General features: G+C 38.0%; 1 protein-coding gene across 1 annotated transcript; it reads right to left on the bottom strand.

Moving 5' to 3' along the window:
- Nucleotides 1–1358: 1358 nt before the first annotated feature.
- Nucleotides 1359–2303, bottom strand: LOC123246070 (olfactory receptor 10K1-like). The gene has a single exon (XM_044675019.1). The coding sequence runs from the start codon at nucleotides 2301–2303 to the stop codon at nucleotides 1359–1361; it is 945 nt and encodes a 314-aa protein (XP_044530954.1).
- Nucleotides 2304–15293: the final 12990 nt, after the last annotated feature.

The raw sequence follows: 15293 nt of genomic DNA, 5'->3' as shown, positions 1-15293 counted from the left end.
CTACCTTTGTACTCTGAACCCTGCAATTAGCAAAGAGAACAAGGTCAGCTATGATATGATGAAGGACAACAGGTTATAGATATGAAAGGAGCAGCACCTGTGCTTAGCTACTCAGATTAAATTGAAGCCTGTGGATAAACTATCCTACTTCTTTCTCCCTCAAAGTAATGCACAGATCACTTCATTTCCTGCTTTTTCCCTTTCAGCCCCATTGGATGTAATGCTCACCTTTTGGAAGAAAGTGTAAGGGACCTCCACATCAAAACATACTTTGCTGAAATCATAATTTTCAAGAAAAGTGGGTGGTAACATTAGTTGAAACTTGCACTGGATTAGGGTCTGCTTTGAGCAGGAGATCTCCATACTCTATCCCATACCTGGATTCAGTAGGGATAGTGGTGGTTGCTGGGGTGATGGTGCCACATTGACTTGGAGAGGATTCTGTCAGTAGTGTGTGGGAGTAATAATATAAGTTAGTGAGGAGGTGTCTAGATCAACAGAACATTGTGTAGGTTCTCATACATGACACAGGAGCATAGGAATAGAGATAAACTCTGACCCCAATTCAGATATCCCTTTTAAGTGAACCAACTTTTGTAGACAGGTGCATCAACCTAATCAACTCTTAGTTTTCTGATCATCCTTAGCCTTAGGAAGACAGCATCTCTGCATTAGTACAATGATAAGGGGACATCTAAGGATGAGAGTGGAAGAGGTGAAACGTTTAAAGGAGGGGGAAATAAGAAAAGAAAGGTGATAGGCATTGAGAACATTTAGCCCATGGAGAAGGTTAAAGGTATCAGGTTGGTTAGTTCTCTCTTTTCATATGTAATAAGGGTAATTATGAAAACATCGACAAGCTTACATTAGTTTATCTCCACAGAGAACTGAGCAAGAGAGAATAAAGGGAAAAATACAGAAGGAGAATTAGTTTGAAGGAAGAAATGTGTAATATTTGGTTGAATTTAACTAGAGTAGAGGCATCAGTGAAGGATGGAAGAAGATCTATCCTTACTAGATGTCCAGAGGTGATAAAATCAGGATGAGTAATTTTCTTTTCATGGCAGTATAAGCCCCATTTAATTGGAGAATTTGAGAAGCAGAGGAAAGTGTGATTCCTTATTGTTTTATATGGTGGGCATGTAGAGATGAGACACTTTCAATGGGAGAGGGATCAATATGAGAAATTGAAGTTCCTATACTTTTCCTCTAGGGGAAAAAGGAATAATGACCTATGGTCTTAGAAATTCTGCCAGATGATTAAACATTCTGGAAAACTGACCAGCCTATATTGAGTAGGTTGTCTCATTTTCCCTGCCCCCTTAGGCCTTCATGGGTTTAAGACAGATGAGTTAGTGTCATTGTTGTGTAGAAAAAAATGTTCTCCCCATGACTCTTTTAAATGCTGACTTGAATTCCTTGTTTCTCAAGCTGTAAATCATGGGATTAAACAATGGGGTAAGGATGGTATAGGATACAGATATTAGGGTGTCCTGGCTTGAAGTATAGTTGGTCTTGGGTCGTAAATAGATGAAGGAGGCACAGCCATAGTGGACAGTGACAACAATGAGATGAGAGGCACAGGTGGAGAAGGCCTTATACCTCCCTACAGAGGAAGGGAATTGGAGGATGGCAAAGATGATGTGGATGTAGGACACTAGGATCAATAGCAGGGGGATGACCAGGACCAATGCACAGAGCATAAAGATGACCATTTGATTCAGGTGGGAATGGTAGGAGGCCAGCTTGAGGACAGGGGAGATGTCACAAAAGAAGTGGAGTAGTTGATTGGAGGAGTGGAAAGGCAGGTGGAACACTAGAGAGGTAATGATGATGGAGACAGTGAAGCCACAGGTACAGGCCATTGCCACTAGCCCTAGGCAAACTCCGTGGCTCATCAGCATTGTGTAACGAAGAGGGTTGCAAATGGCAACATAGCGGTCATAGCCCATCGCTGCCAACAGGAATGAGTGTGAACAGCCAAGAAAGAGGAAAGTGAACATTTGGATAGCACAGCCCACAAAGGAGATAGTCTTCTTCTGGGACAGGAGATCTACCAACATCTTGGGTACAATTACAAAGGTGTAGCAGGTCTCAGAACAGGAGAGGACAGCAAGAAAGAAATACATGGGAGTATGGAGAGCTCTGTCCAGTAGGATAGTGGACAGGATCACAGCATTGGTGCCCAGGGTGAACAGGTAGAGAAGGAGGAATACCACAAACAGTAGTCGTTGTAGCCCAACCAAAGATGAGAACCCAAGAAAGACAAACTCACTTACAGCTGTCTCATTGGCCCTCTCCATGGAGGAAAGGTCTGCCTGGTGGAATCAGGGAAAGAGCAAGAGGGAGCCTGCAATGAGAAGTCATAAAAAGATATCAGTGGAATTTTAAGAAGAATTTATTGAGAACTTACTATCTCCAAGGCACAATGCCAGCTTCTTGGGAAACAAAGACATAAACACAATTTCGTGAAACTGGATTGAGTACAATTTCCTCCAGCAGAATAGAGAATGAGTCTGGACTGGTCAGGAGCCCCCAGACATTTAGTCCCAAATTCTTGTTTTTTCTTTAATGCTTATCTATACAATAAATATCAAAGAAGAATGCTGTATGAATCTGACTCCCAATCTCCATTTCCTTTTCAAGATATCCAGTACACCGCTTCCATCAATCTCATTATGTTACTCTCCTGCTCATGAATTTATAAATCTCTGGTCTCAATCTCATCAGGTCTAAACTTCTCCAACTGATACTCAAGGATCTTCGTGCTCTTAGGATTATAGCTAGAGAAATGAAAAGGACCTTAGACAGAAAAGAACAATATTTTATTTAAATTGTTGTCACTGAATTGTTTCAGGCATGTCCAACTCTTCATGATCCCATTTGAGGTTTTCTTTGCAAAGATATTGGAGTGGTTTGCTATTTCCTTCTCCAGTTCATTTGACAGGTGAGCAAATTGAAGCAAGTAGAGTTAAGTGACTTTCTCAGGGTCACACAGTAAGTGCCTGAGGCCTGGATTTGAATTTAGGTCTTCCTAACTCTTCCTAACTAAGCCTGGTCTTATCCACTGTGCCACCTAAGCTATACTTATCAATATCCCTCCTCCACTATGACACTCAGAACTAAACATAACTCCACGTGCTCTGGTCAGGTATGGAGTGATTGCCATCTCCCTAGTTCCGAAATGATGCCTCTCAATATGACCCCAAAACACATGACTTTTTTTGGCTTATTTCCTGACTACTGTTGTTCTTTAATTGTTTCAACTACTTAAGCCATAGGAATTAAATATGGAAGGAAATACAAAAATATAGTCCAACACCCTTATTTTATAGAGTAAACTTATGCCCAAACAAAGGAAGTGACTAGTAAATGGCTGAGCTAGGATTAAAATTGCCAGTATCATGTTGTAGTAGAAAGAACTCTGGTTTGAGATTGGAGTCCAAAAGAAGAATCACAGCTCTGATCATTTTAATTGTCAATTTTACCTCTTTGGACTTCAGTTATTGAATTTGTAAAATGGATTTAATAAAGCTTGCATTTCTACCTTATGATATAGTGGAAAGACTTCTGGATTGAGGTAGAGAATGTGAATTTAAATTTAAATTTCTGATTCTGCCACCTACCTTCTGTGTGGAAAGAAGGAAACAAACATTTAAGTGCCTACAGCTTTATAAATGTTATCTCATTTAACCTGCATAAGCCTGGGAGGCAGGAGCCATTATTATTCCTGTCTAGAGTAAAGATAGAGGTTGTCACTTACCTAGGTTACAGAGAATTAAATGTCTGAGGATAGATTTGAACCCAGGTCTTCCTGATTCCAGGGCCAAAGTTCTATCCACTTACCAACTAGGTGCCTTCATCTAGTTATTTAACTTTACCCAGTCCCCATTGTCCTCATTTGGAGAAAGAAGGAGTTGGATTGGCCAACCTCTAAGACCCTTCCAGCTCTAAATCTATCTTCTTACAATCCTCCAATGGTTCTGACAAGGTTGTGGTGACCAAGGTCTTAGAAAATCCTAAAGAGTTATTTTTTGTTGTTCAGTCATTTTCAGTCGTGACTAGCTCTTTGTGACATCTTATGGGGTTTTCTTGGCAAAGATAATGGAATGGTTTCTCATTTACTTCTCTAACTCATCTTACAGATGAGAAAACAAAGGCAAACAGGATTAAAGTGACTTGCTCAGGGTCTCACTGCTAGGAAACCTGAGGCCAGATTTGATTCATCTTCCTGACTCCAGGTCTGGCAGTCTATCTACTGTGCCACCTAACTGTCCTAAAGAGGTATAGATGAGTGTTATTATTGTTACTTCTTTATTCTCCTTCCACTCACTTGGTAAAATACTCAATTCAGTTAACTGGCAGGGGCCCAGGACTTGATGACTTATTTAGCATAAATTTGAACATAAAATTCAGTGCTTCCCTGTTACCTCTAGTGCAGGATTATTATTTTTCTTTTGTGGTTGTTTTACTGTTACTTTTAGAATTTTTGATTTCCTTTAAAATGAACACTTTAGTGCCACCTGCTTTGTGAGCCCTTTCCTAATACCTCAACCTGCTAGTCCCTTTCTCCACAATGATCAATATTTGTTTTATAAATATCTTGGATATATATGTACAGATAGATACATATGATAGATCCACTCACATATACAAGATGTATATGTATATGTAAATATACACATATGTATATATATATATGTATATATATATATAATCTCTCCTAATATAATGGAAGTTCCTTCAAGTCTCAATTAAAATCTCAGCTATTGCAAGAAACTTTTCCTGGGCCTCCTTAATGCTAGTGCCTTCTCCCTGAGATTATCTTCAGTTTTTCCTGTATCTGTCATGTCTGTACATTGTCATTTGTATCCTGTCTTCCCCATTAGATTGTGAACTTCTTGAAGGCAAGGGTTGTTTTAGCCTTTCTTTGTATCCCTAAAGCCTAGCTAGTGCCTGGCACATAATAAGTTCTTATATTTTTATTATTTATTATTCCTATTGACTCCCAGAGGAGCATAGGGCTGCAACCATCTCACGCCAACGGACTCTGTTCTGGGCAACTTCCCCCAACTGGGCATATCTTTGCCAGGTCTGTTTTGGCCTTCCGACTTTCCTCCTCCCTGGTGGGTTCCATATTTTTTTCATAGCGTCCTGACTGATGGGATACTGAATTGTTCTTTCCCAGAGTCTGGGAAATAAGTTCTTAAATGAATGTTTATTGGTTGATTGGTTGGTTGATTGTCTGGAACTTGCTCCTCAAGAATGAAAACCATTGATCATTTTGGACTATTCGAGAAAGGCAGTTCTGGTTCTGATAACCTAGCCGTTTTGTTTTCTTGGGGACAGTTATAGTGTTTCATCCACTATCCAGGAAAAATTCCTGGGATTCATAGTGGTCCTCTTTCCCTGACTATCAGGATGCCAGGATACCCTATACTCTCAGAGAATTTCTGACTGAAGATAATCAGATACTTCCTCATTGTGTGTGTGTGTGTGTGTGTGTGTGTGTGTGTGTGTGTGTGCGTGTATGTGTGCATGTCCTGGAAATCCCATATTGGTGTTGCTGTGATTCAGTTTGTCTCTTTGCATACTAGGAAATTTGCTGATATATGAGAAACTAATGGGGAAGAGACATCACAGACCTAATTACAAATTAATTTCTGTGAGACCCCCCAAATGAGTGGATCTGATAACATGTTTCCTAAACAGTTTCCTGGAATGGAAGTCCCATTTGTAGCCAGGAGTCTGGAAACTGAGAATAATGGATAATTTGGAGTATTTGGACAATGGATAATTGGATAATGAGAATAATGATAGTTCTATGAGCCTGCTGAGAATTTCCTTTCCCAGCTGTCTATTTGCATATATGATGTGGTATCTCTTTGCTTTGCTTTTTTTTTTTTTTGCTTCTGTATATCCTGTTTGTGCCCTATGCCAGACTGGATAAACTCTCCAAACTGTGCTGGGAAAAAAATCCCATGATGCTAAGACATTAGGCACTGTTTTTAGGGGAACCCACTGAGGCCCAGCTTCTATGTAACTTGGGCAAATGTTCTGTCAATCAGCCAATCCACAAATATTTATTAAGGGCTTACTATGTGCCAGACACTGGGCTAAGCACAGAGGAAACAAAGAAAAAAAAAGCAAAAATAGTACCTGTCATCATAGATTGTGCGAACAAGCAAATAAATACATTTACAACCATTCAGATGAGATGGAAGATAGCTTTGGGAGGAAAGACACTAACAACTTGGGAGAACACAAAACGGTCTCTGGATGTTGAGGGGATGAGTCTTAAGGAGGCCAAGAATCCTAAGAGGTAGAGGTTAGGAGGGGGAGCATTCCAGGCATTGGAGATGATGAGTATAAAGTCACCTCGATGAGGATGGAGCAGTCATGTGTGGGGCAGTAAGAATGAAGGTCAGAATGCATGGCAAGAAATGTGTTAAAAGAAGAGAATATTAGGAAGAAACCAGCTATGATGAACTTTAATGTAAAAGAGAAGAATTTATAGTTGATCCTAGAGGGAATGGGGGATTGTTGGATCTTACTGAGTAATACAGTGACATGGTAAGTCTCATAGTTGAGGAAAGTCACTTTGGCAACTATGTTTGGGAACTGTGTGGAAAGGAAAAAGATGGAAAAAAGACAGTTCAATTAAATAGTTATTGCAATGATCTAGATAGAGGTGATGAGAGCCTGACCTAATATTGTGATTATGTGAGGAGAGAGAGAAGGCATATACTAGATATAAAGAGAAAACGATTGTCAGATTTGGCAACTGAATGGATAGGTATGATGAGTTGCAAACATGGGTGACTAGAAGGATAATGGTGCCCTATACATGGATGTGGAAGTTTGGAAGGAGGGTGGGTTTGGAGGAAGATTTGATCTTTTAGAGACTTCTAGCCTGTTTCTGTATATTTGCCATGATGACATCCTCATCCTCATCCTCATCCTCTTCAGTAGTAGTAGCAGCAGCATTGTAATACAATTAAATAGCACTTTAAGGTTTATAAAGAACTTTACCTATAATAATTGTAAGGTAGACATCTTAAATATTATTTTCATTTTACTGATGAGGAAATTAAATCTCATTAGCCAATAACAGAGATGAGTATTGGAGCCAGATATGAATGGGCATCTCTTGCTTCTAGTGCTCCATGCCACACTGCATCACCAAGGTTGGAGCACCTCCCACTTTCAAAGCAAGGATTTTTTTTTGGTACCCACCTTTCACCACCTCCATCCTCCTTTCCCCTGCTGCATCTACTCATCACTTCCCATGATCCTCCACAAAAACTTTATATGTAGATTCCACTTACAAAGGGGAGATAGGAAGCAATGACTACTTTGTTTTTTAAAAATCCTAACCTACTGTCTTAGTATCAGTTCTTAGACAGAACAGTGTCAAGAGCTAGTCAATCAGGATTAAGTGATTTTCCCAGAGTTGCATAGTTAGGAACTGTTTGAGGTCATATTTGAACCCAGGTCCTCCTGACTTCATGCCTATCCCTCTATCCACCATACTATCTAGCTGCCCTCAATAACTATTGTTAAATTGTTTTCTTCTTTATTTCAGAGCTTCTTCTTTCCAAAGCTTTACCTTTGAACTGAGATCTTGCCATCTTTCTTCCCTGGTCACTGTTGTTCAGGGTTTTCTTTGAACATTAGCAAAGGACTTTACCCACACTCATAAATATTTGGATTTTTGATATCAAGGGCTATATTTCTAAGGAAACCTTTTGTCTGTTAGGGAATCTATATATTGTCTTTTTTTGTTTTTGTATTTTCCTTAGGGTAAGCAACAGTGGTATATGAGCTCCTGTCAAATTGTAAGGGTCCCCAGACTTTTGGAAGCGATTTTAGGTCTGATTTGCTTTGTGTTACTTGATAGGTCCTCACTGAATGAATACTTATAAATATAAAAGCTAATAATAATAGTAATAATGATGCCATCTTTATTCATCTTAATAGCTCAAATTTCTATATTATTTTAAGATTTAGAATATACTTTCTTTACTACAATGTCAAGTCAAAAGTTAATGAGGCAAGTGGCATTTTCTTATTCCTGTTTTATAGATAAGCAAGTTAAGGATCAAAGAGGATAATTGACATTCTCTATTCTGTGCCATACTGTTGACTTAAATTTTTTGAGTAAATTGGTCACATAGTAGGACTCACTGAATTTTTGTAGAGCTAATACTAATTCTCCTTTAGGTAGCACTTTACAGTTAATAAATTACTTTCATGTTGATTAGATCTTACAATCTCACAACAACTCCATGATTTAAGCAGTGCTAGTATGATTTCCCTCATTTTATTGATAAGGGAACTAAGGTTCAATGAAGCTAAGTTTGAAGCTGTAACTAGAGTGGAGTAATAGAGGATTTGCCCTAGGATGTTAGTATGTTGAGGCACCCACTTCTTCCTCACTGTTGCCTGCCCATTGTGCCTTTGTTTAATCATTCTCCTCCCTGTGCAATGACCCCTACATACATAGCATGACTCTGCTCCTTCACTTAACTCTGGGCTGCTATGCCTGTGAACATCATTGCTAAATGTGTCCCTCCCCCGGAACCCTTCTTTCCCTACTGCTGCCTCTGTCTTCCTTGTCTCCCACCTCTAAATATCTTAAATAATTTTGGGGGAGTAAATTGCAGGAGACTGTGCCTGTACTATGCCTTACTGAGGTGGATTTTCTCTCGCCCCTTCTCCTTCAATTACATTTTGGGGTGAGAACACTGGAATTGCTAATTACAATTCTTCTTAAGTGACTTGTCACACATATAAAGCTCATAAGTCTTAGAGCTAAACTGAGAACCAGATCTCCATACTCCTATTCCAGGGTTTTCTTCAATACCTGACATTATATTGATTGACCTAAGAAAATTGTTCTGTTGTCCTTATGTACTGATAGTAGTCATAAAGATACAAAAGCACATCTTGTGCAAACATGCATGCCTTCATGTTTACTCATGTACATGCATGACCGAAAACGAACTTATTCTCTCACTCTTTTTCTCTGTCCTTTTATACCTCACAGGATTGTGAGGAGCAAATGAAATGTCTTTGAATAGACCCTGTAAACTGTCGAACATATTCAGAGAGTTGGTGAGATCATTTCTCTGTCATAAACTCTAAAACTCAATCACTTTCTTGAAAGAATTGCATTCTCACTCATCAGTGTATCACATCATTCTATCCTAGGGCAGCACGGAAGGGAAATATCACATTTTCTCTGTCAATGGATTTCCCTGGAAATGAAAAACATCTTTTGGAAAGGATCTGTGCCAACTGAGGGTGGGGGAGAATAGAGCATCTTTGATCCAGGTCTTTCTTTGTGAGGCTTATCCCTGAGCTCAGTTCTCTAGACTGATGAATGGGATGTCAGGGTAGAGGAGGAAGAGAAGAATTATTATTTTCAGCATGGGAATAACCAGGGGGAAGATTAGCCCCACTTTATAGTTCTAAAATGGGACTGAGTTGAAAATGTTTTAGATATAGCTAATGGCTATACATAATTCTACTACCTTCTTCATCTCCAAGGAGGGTTTAATAGAATAATTGAATGCTGAAGGGGAGAGAGAGAGAGAGAGAGAGAGAGAGAGAGAGAGAGAGAGAGAGAGAGAGAGAGAGAGAGAGTTTAGGGGTCATGCAGTTGGAGTCTTTTATCACTCACTCATAATATTAGTAATAGAAGTAATTTGTATTATTATTAATAATACATAGAAAGGTAATATAGAAAATGGGTTTGAGCATTGGGTATTAAATCAGAAAAATCTAGATTCAAATGCTGTTTTTAATACTATTTGCATGACCCTGGTCAAGTCATTTCACCTCTGTATTTAAGGCAACTCCTTAGGACTTATCAAAGTCCTGGAGAAGGGAAGTGATTTATCTAAGGTCCATGAAAGAAGGAATAGGCATTCTCCTTTTTCCCCTTGGGAAGGAATGTTCTTTGACCCTTGCACAAGCAGATGTGCTCTTCATATTGTTAGTGAAGTTGGAGAATTATGACAACCTCCTTACCCCAGGTATGGCTTCAACACTCTTACTCTCTATCTCTGAATTTGCCCCCCACCCATGTTCTTGTTTTCATCCTGTTTGTCTCCTACACGTCTGTGCTTTTCCACATAGCCATCTCAGACTGGGATCCTTTAAAGGTCAGAGGCCATGCCAGCAGTCCTGAGGAGCTACAAAGGGCCCAGCCAATGGTCAGGTGTAATTCAAACTGGAGCCTAATCAATATATCTCATTGTAAAGAAATGTGTTTAAGTAAATTTTTTTTAATACTGGTGGCATGGAGGGTCTCGTTGAATCCTATCAAGGAAAAAGTGCCAGTGGTTTTACCTAGATATAAGATGTCTACATTAAATTTTATAAATGGAGCAGATAGTGATTCAGACAGCTAGGTGGCACAAAGGATAGAGCTTCAGCCTGGAGTAGGGAAGACCTGAGTTCAAATTTGGCTTCAGATACTTCCTAGCTGTGTAATCCTGGGCAAGTCACTTAATCCTCTTTGCCTTAGTTTCTTCATCTGTAAAATAAGCTGGAGAAAGAAATGGCAAACTCCTCCAGTATCTTTGCCAAGAAAATTCCAAATGGAGTCAATCAAGAATCAGACATGACTGAAAACTAACTACAAAAACAAGATTGTGATTCACCTAATTTTGGACACAGTTTTTTCTGCATTATCTAGACAATGATCTACTCTGGAGTCTACTTGGATTCAGAATCATTAGACCCAGTGAACTAGGTGCATGACTAGTATTATTTCCCCTTTCTTGGGGTTTCCAAATTGTGGCATGTTATCTTACCTCTTGAAAATACTGGTTCCCTCGAAGGCTGAATGATATCACCCTAAGCCAGCGTCCAGCATGGTGTCCTGTTTAGGACTTCTTGACTGCCTGAGTTGGTTTCTGTGACCTTTTCCTTTTCTTTGTCTCACTAAATTGACTGGCTACCAGAGCTCTTTGCTGAGAGTAGCAAAAGAATGGGGTTCAAGTTAGAGAAATGAATGTGAGAGTCAAGGGTGGGGCAGAGGAAGTTGGTTTGGTTTCAGCCCACAGGGAGAAATGAGACAACAACCTGGGCACTAGCTTACCCAGTTTCCTCCCTCCATCTGGCTCCTTTATTCCCTCTGGCCAAAGACCCCACTAAGCCTTGGGGCTGACAGTGGCCGTTGGGGCCTGGGCTTTTATTATTATTGATTTGTGGCTGGTGGCACTTTGATTAGTCTCCCAGTGCTACAGCACTCGCCATGGAGATGATGCACTGGGTATAATTAACAGACAAGTTTATTATGGAAAATAGAGGAAAGTCACCAAACACTGGGTTTAGGGAGCAGGAACCTCTGAAGACTTATTTGAATGACCTAGCAAAACCAAGGGTATTTGTCTAGGGCTGTGTACTCAGCGTTCAATTATCTATAATAGTGAGAGGGTAAAGGGAAACTGAAGTAGATAATATGTAACTATGGATAATGTAGAAAACATTTCTATTTGTCCCAAGAAGCTGTTTTTGGCTTTTGCATCTAGTCCTTCTCTCTAATCATTCATTCTTTATTCATTCTAGTACAGGCACTTAACACCTCTCATCAGGACTTCTCAACAGCTTTCTAATTAGTTGCTCTAACTCAAATCTCTCCCCATTCTAATTCGTCCTAAACATTGTATATGTCAAAGTGATTTTCCTAAAATACAGATAGATATTTGACCATGTCATTTCTCAACTTAATGAACTCCAGGGGCTCCCTATTTCTTCTAGGATCTCTTATCAACTTCTATTTGCCTTTTAATGCTGAATGCGTAATTGAGCTGGATTCTCCAGCTCTGTTCCTTTCCATGGCTCTCTTCTCTACTGTCAGGGCTAGATCTCTCTTGAATTCATAGTCTGCTCTTTCTTCTACTGCCAGAGGTCTCTTTTTTTGAAACTACTTCCTGCCTTGCAGCTCATTGCTTTGTAATTGTTTGTTTGGATAGTGTGTTTTTCTGCTCTCTGCATTAAACTTCTTGATTTGTTAAAACTACTCTGTGCTTGATGTGGTGTTTCTTCCCAGGAAAGTAGTTCCACTTCTGGACATCTTGGCCAGTGGGATGGGGAAAAATGAAATTCCTTTCCTCTATTTTCTTATAGAGGCACTGGAATTACATTCCCTCAAATTGCTACCAGCCTCAAAAACTTTAAACTCTTGAAGTATCTCTAGGACTAAGCAGGCTTAGTTTTGTAGAGGTCACCAGGGCACGGCCAATTTTTTATCATCCCATAGCTATCCAGTCAGAGGACTACTTCCTACTTTTTAAAGGATAACAGATTGTAGATAGATCTTTGTATTTTGTTAGCATATTAATGCCTTGTTCTCTGTTCTCTGCTCCTTACTTCTGGTGATTATGTGAATTAGCTGGTGGGAATAAACCCTTCAGTACAACAGTAGTTGACAGGAAAATAATGTTTTACTGTTTGCAAAGTGCATCCTTCACAACAATTCTGTGAAGTAGATAATAGTGAGACTCAACTAAGAGGGAGTTTGAAAGAAGCCCATTTTCTAGCAACACTTCAATTTCTTTCTGTTCTTCACTCTATGCTGGGAACGGATAGCATCACTTCTAAGATGAATGCAAATCCCTTATCAAAAGGCTATCTTCCTAGGGCAGCTAGATGGCTCAGTGGATAGAAAGCCAGAGCCAGGAGTTCTAGGATTTAAATTTGACTCCCATCACTTCCTAGGTAAGTCACTTAACCCCATTTCCCTAGCCCTTAATGCTCTTCTGCCTTGGAACAGATTCTTAGTATAGATTCTAAGACAGAACAAGGTAAGGTTTAAAAAAAACCCTACCTTCTCCTTTTTATTAAAGCCCTTGAGTTTGGTTTCTGCTTTTTGGACTGGAATAGGAAGATAGATAATATAAAAGAGGTATGTTTCCATATCTCGATATTGCATATGAGGAGGAGAGTCAAGAGTTAATGGATTTATTGAGATATACAATAAAGAACAAAAATGGAATAGCCATAGCCAATAATGTTAACAAGAAATGGAGTAATTATTACCACAGGGGCACAATAGACTGAGAATTCTAATATCATAAATAAGCAAGTATTTCCTATACTTTAAAGTGATCAATACAGTGCATTTTTGTAGACAGGCATTTAAAAAAAAACATTTATTAAGTGCCTACTATGTGCAAGGTATTATAGTAGACATAGGAGATAGAAACAAACCGTTCCTACCCTCAAGTAGCTTATGTCCTACTGGAGAGATACAATCCACATATAGCTAAGTTAATATTAAGTAATTAATTTAAGGAGGATCAGGAAAAGTTTCATGGAAGACGTAGGATTTCATCTAAACTTTAGGTAATAATGCAATAGATGAACCATTTTGCAAGTATAATCTCCTTTGATCCTGGGAGGTAGGTGCTATTATTATTCCCACTTCATAAATGATGAAACTGAGGCAGACAGAGTTTAAATGGTTTTCCCAGGGTCACACAGGGAGTAAGTTTCTGGGACTAGAAATGAATTCAGGACTTTTTGATTCCTGCTCTAATTGCTTTATCTATGATGTCAATCTAATAGCCTAAGTGAAAACCAATATTCTAGAAGATAGAAGTGATGAAAGAATACTTTTTTCTTTTATTTTTTTATTAAATTAAAAACATTTCAATGACATGTAGAAACAACTTTTGAGAATTGTTTTCTGACATAGGTTATACCAGTGCTTTTATGCAATATGTATTTACGTGCATTCCATGATGTAAATGAAGACACATGCCACATATATAATTGAAAAAACTCTGAAAGAAATAAAATGAAGGATGGTATGCGTTTCAGAAGTTCCTTCTTTGGCTGTTTACGGTGTTGTTTTTTCCATCTTTAGTCTGATGGAGTTGACTTAGAATCTTGTTTTGCTGATAATAGTTAGTCCTTCACAGTTGATAATCATATAACATTTCTGTTACTACATACATTATTCTTCTGGTTCTGCTCACTTCACTTTGTATCTGTTTATATAAGTCTTTTCAGGTTTTTAAAAATTTATATTCTGTTCATCATTTCTTATGGTTCCCTAGTGTTCCATTATGACCACATACTATATATGTTTGAGAAATGAAGCCTTTTTCAGAGTACTTGTTATAAAATTCCCCCTTATTGTTTTCCTTTTAATATTGGTTACATTGTTTTTGTTTATACAGAAACTTTAAAATTTAATGTAATCCAAATTATCTATTTCATTCTGCATAATATTCTCTATGACTTGTTTGGTCATAAATTGTTCCTTTATCTATAAGTCAGATAGTTAATTTTTTTGTGTTCTCCTAATTTGTTTATGGTATCCCCCTTTATTTCAAGATCAAGCATTTATTTTGACTTTATCCTGGTGTAGAGTGTGAGGTGGTATTCTTTGCTTAGTTTCTGCTGAATTATTTTTGAATTTTCCCAGCAGTTTTTGTCAAATAGTGAGTTCTTCCCCCAATAGTTTGGATTTTTGGGGTTTATTGAACACTAGGTTACCATGACCATTAACTTCTTTGTGTTGTATGTGGTCATAATGGAACTTCCATTTCATTGGTCCACTACTCTATTTTTTTAGCATTTACCAGATTGTTTTTGATGCTTACTACTTTATAGTATAGTTTCAGATCTGGTATGGGTTGTTCAATTTCCTCTTCTATGATGCTTAAGTATTCTATTTCCTCTTTTTATTAATTTAGGCAGTTTATATTTTTATAAATGTTTACTTCACTTGAATTAACAGATTTATTGACATATAGATGGACAAAATAATTAACAATAATTGCTTTAATTTCTTCTTCTTTGGCTGTATTTTCACCATTTTCATTTTTGATAATGGTAATTTGGTTTTCTTTACTTTTTAAAATCAAATTAACCAATGGTTTCTCTACTTTATTCATTCATTCATTCATTTATTTATTTAATAAAACCAGTTACATGTTTTATTTATTAGTTCAATGATCTCCTTAATTTTAATTTTATTTCTTTTCTTTGAGTGCCAGGATTTCTAATTTGGTATTTAATTAGAAGTTTAAATTTTGTTCTTTTTCTAGTTTCTTAGTTGCATGCCAAGTTAATTGATTTGTTCTTTCTCTATTTCATTGATGTAAGTATTTAGAGGTATAAATTTCCTGTTAAGTACAGCTTTGACTGCATCACATAAATTTGGCCGCATTGCATAAATTTTGGCATGTTGTCTTTTCACTGTCATTCTTTTTAATGGAATGGATTGTTTCTATCTTGTTCTTTGACTCTTCATGATAAGATTATTTAAT

Source organism: Gracilinanus agilis, chromosome 4 (genome assembly GCF_016433145.1).
Source record: "Gracilinanus agilis isolate LMUSP501 chromosome 4, AgileGrace, whole genome shotgun sequence".
NCBI lineage: Eukaryota > Metazoa > Chordata > Mammalia > Didelphimorphia > Didelphidae > Gracilinanus > Gracilinanus agilis.
Note: the sequence above shows the minus strand (reverse complement) of the source record. Positions and strands in the feature narration are given on the sequence as shown.

Coding starts and splice junctions, on each gene's coding strand:
- LOC123246070 (XM_044675019.1), bottom strand. CDS start 2,303: ATGGAGAGGGCCAATGAGACAGCTGTAAGTGAGTTTGTCTTTCTTGGG.